General features: G+C 32.1%; 2 protein-coding genes across 4 annotated transcripts in view; both read left to right on the top strand.

The window, feature by feature from the left end:
* LOC111378916 overlaps positions 1-3,033 on the top strand; it is a 22,930-nt gene extending 19,897 nt beyond the window's left edge. For all 3 annotated transcript variants that reach the window (XM_023002195.1, XM_023002194.1, XM_023002193.1), the window contains 2 exons: positions 2,568-2,722; positions 2,829-3,033. In XM_023002195.1, the coding sequence (XP_022857963.1) occupies positions 2,568-2,722; positions 2,829-2,888 (215 nt within the window). In that variant the 3' untranslated portion in view covers positions 2,889-3,033. The remainder of the gene's footprint in view (positions 1-2,567; positions 2,723-2,828) is intronic.
* Positions 3,034-6,832: 3,799 nt separating this feature from the next.
* On the top strand, positions 6,833-8,467 carry LOC111378915 (protein SHORT-ROOT-like). Its single transcript, XM_023002192.1, has one exon. The coding sequence runs from the start codon at positions 6,941-6,943 to the stop codon at positions 8,243-8,245; it is 1,305 nt and encodes a 434-aa protein (XP_022857960.1). The 5' UTR covers positions 6,833-6,940; the 3' UTR covers positions 8,246-8,467.
* Positions 8,468-9,840: the final 1,373 nt, after the last annotated feature.

Here is a 9,840-nt window from a genome sequence, read left to right as displayed (position 1 = left end):
AATACAAGAAAAGTCTCTATAATTGTAACTATTCCTCACCAATTGATACAAGTGGCAGACAAATTCAAAAGATAAGGCATATAATTTCCAAAGGAGAGGTCCACATAACAAGAAGACAATGAAGAATTCGGTGGAGATAAGATGCCTTGCTACCTAACAAAGAAAGTGGAAGACACCTGTCCAAGATAAGATTCCAAACTCTCCTATAAAAGGAGGCATGAAGGAAGAAGGAAGAGATCTCGAAAAATCTATCTCTTTTCTCTGAGAACACATTAGAGAAAATTTTCTTGTAATCTGTATACACCACTTGTATTCAGAAAAATATTAGATAGCTTGAAGATAGGAAAGCGTGTAATAAGGTAATCACTTATGGAGTTCTAAACTTCATAAGGTGAGTACCAAAGGTATGTAAATATAGTTTGTAAACATGTACAATTTCAGTTTATGAATATCAAAGTAAAGTTTGTTATGTTCAACAAAGTTTCCATAAAAGGATTTCGTTAAGCTTCTCATGATTCCTCGGCAGTACAGATAGAGATTTCGTAGAATTAAATTTCACGCTTACTTAGATACAGGAAGTACAATAAGCCTTTGTTTACCTAATGTATTTCCATCTGAATACTGGAAATATAATTCAAAGAAAGTAGTAACTGCTACAACAGCAGGTGGAAATAAAGTAATATACAGCAAGTATGCTACTCAAGTACCATTTCTAATCTCCTTTAGAGAAGTATTTGTTGATACAATATATATGTCAACCACAATTGGATGTGATATTTTATTAGGACAGAATTTCCTATTAAAATATCTAGAATGAGAAATGCAACCTTAATTGAAATTTTTTTTGCGGAAGCAGTTGTTGGACCCAAATGATTTCAAAAACATTTTAAATCTTTACTTGATTCAGAAGATTGATTAAGTACATGCAAAGCATCTATAGGAGCATACTGGAGGGAAAACCTGTTTATTTCCACTTGATTACTGTAAGTTATTTACTTATTTTTACATGCTTATGCTTTAATTATCTTTAATGAACAGTTCACAAGCATCCACTTCTACTGTTAATAATGATAAAAATCTCATTTTATTTTTAGATGAAGAAGATGTTTCTTTTCTGCTTAAATTAGATGTAAAATCTGATGTTATATTCCCTATTGGTAAAGAAAAAATTGAAGAAATATATAGAGATATAGATTATAGTTGTAAGAATAATATAGGATTTGATCCTGTAAGAACTCATAAAGAAATAAGGAAAGTAGAAGATATTATAACTAAACATACGGATATCCAAGAAGAAATTTCAGTAGGATTATTTAATGGATATATAACTAAGAAAGGTCAACCTATAATCTTTGAAGAATTACTAAAATATAAAGAATATTTAAAGGTGTTCAAAAGGTTGAAAAATATAGATATAGGACCTGATTGACAATTCCTTAAAGATATAAGATAAATCTTGCAAATAATCTCATTAAGGGCAATATAGTACTTTTAGCAAGAAAGGCTATTGTGAAAAATTGGAAGAATATTATAGCTATTTCTAAAGTTATCCCCAATAATATGTACTTCTGCTTATGCATGGTTTCTCTCGACTCGAGGTTAAAGGCTCGACCTTGACTGATGGAGCGAGGGCCTTAGCAAAGCATGTCAATAGAAGCAGCAGTGGATATTGGGGCTCCCTATGTGGAAGCGGTCAGTTCATTATGATTTGGCTCTATTAGATTTAAACTCGTATATTCATGTAAAAAATATGAGTAATTAAATGCTACAGTTGCCTGATGTGTTCAGAAGAACACTAATTTGTAGCAAGGAAAAATTTCTCCTCAGATACTAATCACTCTCTTCAAGTAGAGATTAGATTGGATGCTTTATTGACTTATGCTTCACAAGTTGAAGCAATCGCCTCAGGATTATGTTTGCCTGAGCAACTGTCTTTTTTCAAAAAAATAAAAATAAAAATAAAAATATGCGTGTTAATGATAGAGACTACAGGCAAGCAACTTGGGTCCTTAAGCAAGTTGTGAAGCTTCTCTTTCTGATTTGAAAGATCATGTAAAGTGGGATTGTTAATTTTAATGCATTAATCAAGAAAAAGTTCACTTTTAGTTCACAATAGTTTCAACAGTCTTACTAGATATTGAAGGAAAAGAGAGACCAATCTATGCAAGTCATAAGGTAATTAAAATGATGTGGAAGTTTGATCAGTGGAAACTTCGCCAGACATATAGCTGAGTGAAGTATAAAATCGAGTAAATTTAAGTGCAAAGATGTTGAGATACAAATGTAGCCGTCTCCTTATTAGCGTACAGTGAATGGAGATAATTGTTATGTTAAGAGTACGAGGGATCCAACAATTAGTTACTTATTTTTTGTTCAAGTTCTGAGGTTAAGTTCGTAGAACATCGATGTGTTATCTACTGGACCTACATCATTTTTGTTCGTTCAGGTCCTAGACTTAGGACATTAAAGAGATAGCAGGATTCCCAGTTGCAAAGTAGTAGTATCTAGTCATTTGCAGATTTGTCATGGGTAATGAGGTTCTTGACTATCTTCATTTCCATGTCCAGATTCTGAAAAGAATAAGGTTGCCATGGACATCGTTAATTGCCTACTAACTCGTTGTAGCTGGCTGAATATGCATATCGTTCCACCTCATGGCGTCGTGTTTGAGATAAGGATTAAGGACGGTTATGGTGCACGATGGTCTGCAGATGGAACTAAGGTATGTTTGTAAAGGTCTAATTTACTTTGTCCTAATGAAGATAAAGACTCGGGTAATTCACATCAAAATATTTAGTAGAAACTGAATGATATCATGTGATTTGCAGTTCATAGGATTTCTCGAGCCATACATGGATGATGGTCACTCAAAGGGCTGGAAGCATTAGTTGACTTTAGTTAGTGGTCATTGCTTCCCTTGAGAGTTTTCTCTGCATTTTGTTGTAAACAAATCATTCTGTATACTTTGAAGTATTACTCGAATCAACGACTCCATTGTTGATGGGTTATTAGTTTGTTCAGAAGAAAGTTTGTCCATGTTTGGTTTATATATATATATATATATGAAAGTTAAATTCGACAATTAATTTTAATCTGGTATTTCATAGAACTCACAATTTTTATTCGCTTTTCCATCAGACATTTCTGCAACTTTTATTAAAATTTACTAAAAATATGATTTTTAGCAAAATTAAGTAGACTTAATGTTTCTCTCGAAGGTGTATAGAGATTTTACTTAATTTGGATAAGATGTGGGATTGTGAACATCATCCTCCGCTCAGCATGACATATAATTTTGTGTCGATTGATTTAGTCTAATTACTTTTCTCAACTCAATTATAGAGTTAAAGTACTAGTTGACATTCAAGTGAAAATAATTACGATTAGATTGTTACCAACCAAAAAATGAAAATTACAGTAATCAACGTGCATAGTCTAGATAAGCCTTGGATAAAGTAAAAATGATGTCAATTATATTAAATGGCGGTCAGGTGTTAAATCATTATGTATATTTACACTATCATCTTATCTCCACAAACATTGACGTCTACTTTCGTAAATATGATGTATGTTCATTTTGAAAATTAAAGTTTGTCGATTTAAAGTGAGCATCCCAAATGGATTCTATATATGTTATTAAAGTTGGAAGGCCTGCTTTAACTTTTCTGTGCAACACGACGCTATGAAACACAAGATGACATCTAACATGTATTGCAAGACTTGAGCTATAATAATAAATATACTAGAGAGAGAGAGAGAGAGAGAGAGAGAGAGAGAGAGAATTGTTCAATGATTGGAAAGGAAACAGAAACTTTGCACTTGTCTTCTTGTGTATTTCCTTGTGCGGAATAAATTGTATTTTAAGAATGTAAATTTGGCTCCTTGGTTCGGAAGGTCCATGGTTCGATTGGAAAAAAGTTCGTGCTGGCCCAGCTCGTGGCTCGGAAGAACCGAGCTTCACCTCGGGCCGAGCCCCATTTTGGAGCTTCGGCTCGAGCTCATGCCAACCCATGTGACTCCCACACAGGTAGCCCGTAATGAGCCGAGAATTTTAAAAAAATAATAATAAATTACATAAGGCCTTCGCCCGTTAAGGCAAAAAAAAAAAAAGAGAGAGAGAGAGAGAGAGAGAGAGAGAGAGAGTCGGCTCGGCTTGAGTGGAGCTCAGATTTTTTGTTAGAGCAAAAGCTTGACTCGACTAGAGCCAAAAAAAAGCTCGATGAGTTTTTGCTCGTGTCGAACCCGAACTTTGATTTTCGGCTCAGGTCGTTGCTCGTGGAAATAACTAAACAAAATTACTCTCAAGGTCAATTATAAGAATTTTTTTATCACGATATCTACTGAAATAATTGCTAATAGAATCATAGTGCTGACGGTTCGAAAAAAGAAAAGAAATTAAACTACACGTGTTAAGTTTCCATAAAGTTGTGGCTATTTATCCAAAAAAATAAAAAATAAAAAATAAAAAAATCCATGAATATATACTCTTATTACTAGAAAATTGTCGTGTCTCGTATAAGTACAAATAATCTAACTATATTGTTCTGTCCTATATATAAGTACAAGAATGTTGTAGCTCAAGAAAATATATATAGTCTATGAGAATATTTTTGTAAAACTTGAATTAGGTGCATTTTGGGCAAGCTTGAGAAATTTATTTATAAGTTTATTTTATATATGAATAAATTTTTAGGTAGTAAGAGTTGAAATAAGTAAAACAAACTTTTAACTTTAAATTAGATTTTAATTTAACTTAAAGTCAAACAATCATTATTAATCACAATTTTTATGGGTCCCACAACTTTTCGATCACACATTTAATAAACTTTTATAAAAATTTATTAAAAATATAATTTTAATTCATATCAAACAGGGACTTAGTGTAAAGATAAATTACTATTTTTACTAATTCTAGTAGAAATATCTTTTTATCTACAAGTTTTATTCATAGCCTCTCAAATTCTTCGTGTGGACATACCTAATAACTCTTCAAAATAAGCAAGAAATCTAAGAAATGGTGAGAGTATTCATGTCAAGTTGTAAAACTCGAGCAACGTAGATAGAAATTAACAAGAAATAAAAGATATAAATATATAAAAATAATCTACTAAGCACCGATATTAGCTATTGTTACTTTTTAAGATCTCACGTTAGCTTTAATTTCTAAATAAATATGTTACTTAATATGAATAGAGCTCTGGATATGCCTCGTCAGGTGAATTGCCATCAATTTTATCAAATTGTTTTTAAATTTTTCTGTCACGACAATGATTAGGTGGCATATTTACCTCGTAATGCAAGAAACATCGTATTGCCATTAATTTATAACGTCCATGTACCAACGTTAATGTTAATGACTAGGGTTAAAATTGATACTAACATTGACAGAATTGAAATCCAATAATCTGATTGAGATAAATTTAAATTGATTTATTCAATTGAGATTTCTTTAACAACCAAAAAATGAAATTAATCCTAAGGTGTATGTATTATATGGCATGATGACATAAGCAAACATTAATTAATTGAAAAATATTCCATTATATAAAGTTAATTTGTAGTCGGAAGGCCATCATTACATAAATTAATAAAAAAATTATTATAATATATACGTTGATGATTAGAGATTTTTATCAGCTACCATTAATTAATTGAAAAATATTCCATTATATAAAATATATATATTAGAGATATTATATAATTATTAGTAAAAGACTGCAACGTCGACGTAACGAATTTGACCTATTTGTTGACGTTGCTTCTCAAAAAAAAAAAAAAAAACTATATATATATATATATAAAATTATATAATTATTTAAATTAGTTAATAAGTTTCAAATTATAGATTTTGAAATAACTTTATTTCTGCACTTCGTGGCTAGGAAATTGTACCCAACAAGAACTTGTTAGATTGTGAATTAACCTTACCTAAATGGGATACTTGTAATATTATACATAGATATATTGAACTCAATAAAATTTGACATTTACCTTTTGTCTTCTTTATGAGAACTTGTTAGATATTTGTTCGAACTATTAAAGAAATAATATTATTTATTTTTATCCTCATAACCTTTATTGTGCAGACCTAATTTATTCTTTATGTTAAAATATAATTGTGTTATGAATGGACTAAGAGTTTGGAACTCCCTCCGTTCCAATTATATAGGCTTATTTCATTTTTCACATGGATTAAGAATTCTTCGTTAATGTCATTGGAAAATTAATTTTTGCCAATTTCTTTCCTAGTTTACTTCTATTTAATTTTTAATATGTAGTAGTAAATTATTGTTGGAATTAGTAAAGAATTTGAATATTTTAATTTGAAAAAGAAGAAATGAGAATTGTTTCATATTTTCAAGAAGTGGAAATGTGTGTATTTGGATTATTTAAACAAGTTGGCATATTAAGTGGGAAAATTAAATAAGGATATATTAGTAAAGGAACAAAATAAAATATTCTAAATTAGAAAACATGCCTATATATTTGCGACAAGAGAAAAAGGAAATTCAGCATATATAATTGGGACGGAGGAAGTATAACACTAAACGATCAATTTTTATTTTTATTTTTTCTAAATTTCAATTGACGTAGAGAATAAATTTGTTCGTTTATTTATATTTTCAACACTATAACGTTTATATTAAATTTCTTTGTTATTTTCTTAGTAGTATTCTTTTTCCTTGAGAGTGCCAATACGAATTTTTACGTCATTAATTTGTCATAGCACCAACACGGTGTGTGGAGAACAGTATTCTGCTGTTAATTGGATTGGATCATATCATGTCTTGTAATTACATATGTTAATTTTTTTTTTCTTTAATAAACTCAAAAAATAAATACATAATTAAACCTCACTGACAAGGACCTCAATTATAAAATCTACTCAAACTGGCCTTCTAATTCCTAAGTTCTTATTTAGGTTTTTTTCTCATATTTGATGGATAGAACTAATTCTGTCAGTTCAAAAGAAGCTGCCTTCTTACATGTTACAAACCCTCAAAACAATGGTATTCACCTAGAAATGCAAGGTACCAATTGTAGACAGCCTCAAAACAGCAACATAACTGGACTCCGGTCACCGGATTCCGGGGAGAATTCAGATGGAAAGTGGGCATCAAGGTTGCTTATAGAGTGTGCCACAGCCATGTCTGAGAAGGACTCTACTAAGATCCATCACCTCTTATGGATGTTGAATGAACTTGCATCTCCTTATGGAGATTGTGATCAAAAGCTGGCTTTCTATTTCTTGCAAGCCCTCTTCTGTAAGGCCACGGATTCCGGCCAACGAAGTTACAAAACCCTAATTTCAGTAGCAGAAAAGAGCCACTCTTTTGATTCTGTCAGGAAATTGATACTGAAATTTCAAGAAGTGAGTCCTTGGACAACTTTTGGCCATGTTGCATCAAATGGGGCTATATTGGAAGCCTTAGAAGGTGAGAAAAAACTTCATATAATTGATATCAGCAACACTTTGTGTACTCAATGGCCAACTTTGTTGGAAGCCTTGGCCACAAGAAACGACGAAACGCCCCATCTAAAGCTTACTGTGGTTGTGACAACGAGCATCGTGGAATCCGTAATGAAGGAGGTAACTCCAAGGATGGAGAAGTTTGCAAGGTTAATGGGGGTGCCCTTTGAGTTTAGGGTAATGAATGGCCTAAATTTCTTGGGCGAGTTAACAAAGGACAGCCTAGGTGTTCAAGAAGATGAAGCTATTGCAGTAAATTGCATTGGAGCACTGAAAAGAGTTGATGTGGAAGAAAGAAGGGCTTTTATTCAAATGATCCAAAGTCTTAGGCCTAAAGTTGTGACTGTTGTGGAAGAAGAGGCTGATTTCTCAAGCTCAAGAAATGACTTCGTCAAATGCTTTGAAGAATGCCTTAGATTCTACACAATCTATTTTGATATGCTAGAAGAAAGCTTTGCACCTACAAGTAATGAGAGGTTGATGCTAGAGAGAGAGTGTTCAAGAAGCATAGTTAGTGTATTGGCTTGTGATGATGAAGTTGATTGCGCAGGAGACAGTGAGAGAAGAGAGAGAGGAAGCCAGTGGTCAGTGAAGCTCCGGGAGGCTTTTGTCCCGGTCGGATACAGCGATGATGTTGTCGATGATGTTAATGCACTTCTAAAGAGATACCGGACCGGATGGTCGCTTGTGCTACCTGCAGGAGCAGATGATGTAGGAATATACTTGACATGGAAAGAGGAACCTGTGGTATGGGCATCAGTATGGAAACCCTAATACCAGACATCAAGCATTTCCGGTTCTAATAGACCTTTTGTGGTTCGCCCCAACATTCCTCACTCATCGTGATTTATAGATGTCCCGATCGAGCTATTCTCAAATTTGATACAATGCCATATCGTTATAATTGAAGCTATAAATATATAGTAGTTGAGCTTTCCTAAAGTTTTCCTTGTGTTTTTCTTTTTCTGAATGATCAGCATGCTTGAATTCTTTCCATTGAAGTCCGTTATTTCTTCATACTTTTATGCTTGGGAGTTTGTGTTTCTTTTTCTTTTGCTTTTTTGCTATTCTTCTTGTTTGAAAGTGTTTGCACTTGTGTTACAAATCTTATATGCATAAACTTCTCTTTGCTGCATCCATTAACACGAGTTTTTTATTGGGTATTCAAAGTGGAATCACAGTAGATTTCCATTAATCCCACTTTTACTTTTTCTCCTGCACATTACATTATTTCACCCTTTAAGAGGTACAAAACGTCATGATGAGAATATCATACTGGAAACCAATTTTTTGTAATCCCACTTTTACTTTTTCTCCCGCACATTACATTATTTCACCCTTTAAGAGGTACAAATTGTCATGATGAGAATATCATACTGGAATCCAATTTTTTGACCATACTTGCCTAAAAATATAGGTAACTAATTGATGAAATTTTCGAAATTTTGGCCGTCAATGGAGTCGAAATTCTAAGGGAGTGGAATTTATGTCGAATTGTTGATCATATAGTTCTTCGAACAACATTTTATAAATGAACCGTAAAGCCCTGAATCATAAGTGGAAACATAGCATCTAAAGTTGCACTAGTGGATTATAAAGGTGTCTACTGGCAAGAGAACAAGTCATTTGAATAATAATTTAGAAAAAAAAAAGAAAAAAAGAAAGGGAAATACAATAAAAAATTGACAGCACTATATACAATTTGAGTGAAGAATCCTAATATGATGCTGTTGGAATTTTTAAAGTGTCGATTCATATTCGACTATCTGGATGCATTTCAGAAAATGGTCATAAGAAGACATCTATCTGATTATATGGTACATATACAGCAAAAACACCATTAATGACCAAGAGAAATTAATCTCAATAAAATAGTGTCTATGTATGCTCTAGCTGATCTTTACGTTCAATTAAATTTTCTTTTTAGAGTATTTCTTCGAATAATTTTGTGTTATACGTATTCATATGATACTAAAATTCACACCTGATGATGCCATTTATAAAGTATTACGAATGAAAAACTCGAATTCCGTTGTCAAAAAACCTTCAAATGAATTAAAAGACTGCTAACGAACTTAATCGACGATACTTTGTTTTGTATGCAGCTAAGTTTGAGGACTAATATTCTTGTATAATGGATCAAATTTGGGTTAAAACACTTTTTATTGGTAAAGTAATTATCAAAATTTGAGTCAATAAAGACATCGTGGAGTTTTTTTTTTTTTTTTTTTTTTTTTTTTTTTGTGTGATATTGCAGTAATATTGAGCTAGATAATTAATTTCTAAGCTCTTTTATATAATGCTTTATACATGAGAATTAAAAGATAAATAATTGATCTCGATTTCATGATGGTTGCTAGGCATAGCAA

This window comes from Olea europaea, unplaced genomic scaffold, assembly GCF_002742605.1.
Source record: "Olea europaea var. sylvestris unplaced genomic scaffold, O_europaea_v1 scaffold190, whole genome shotgun sequence".
NCBI classification, from domain to species: Eukaryota; Viridiplantae; Streptophyta; class Magnoliopsida; order Lamiales; family Oleaceae; genus Olea; species Olea europaea.
The sequence above is the reverse complement of the archived record's forward strand: the minus strand, read 5'-3'. Positions and strand labels throughout refer to the sequence as shown.

Bases quoted from the DNA above. Each gene is read 5' to 3' on its own strand.
- LOC111378915 (XM_023002192.1), top strand. From the start codon at position 6,941: ATGGATAGAACTAATTCTGTCAGTTCAAAAGAAGCTGCCTTCTTACAT.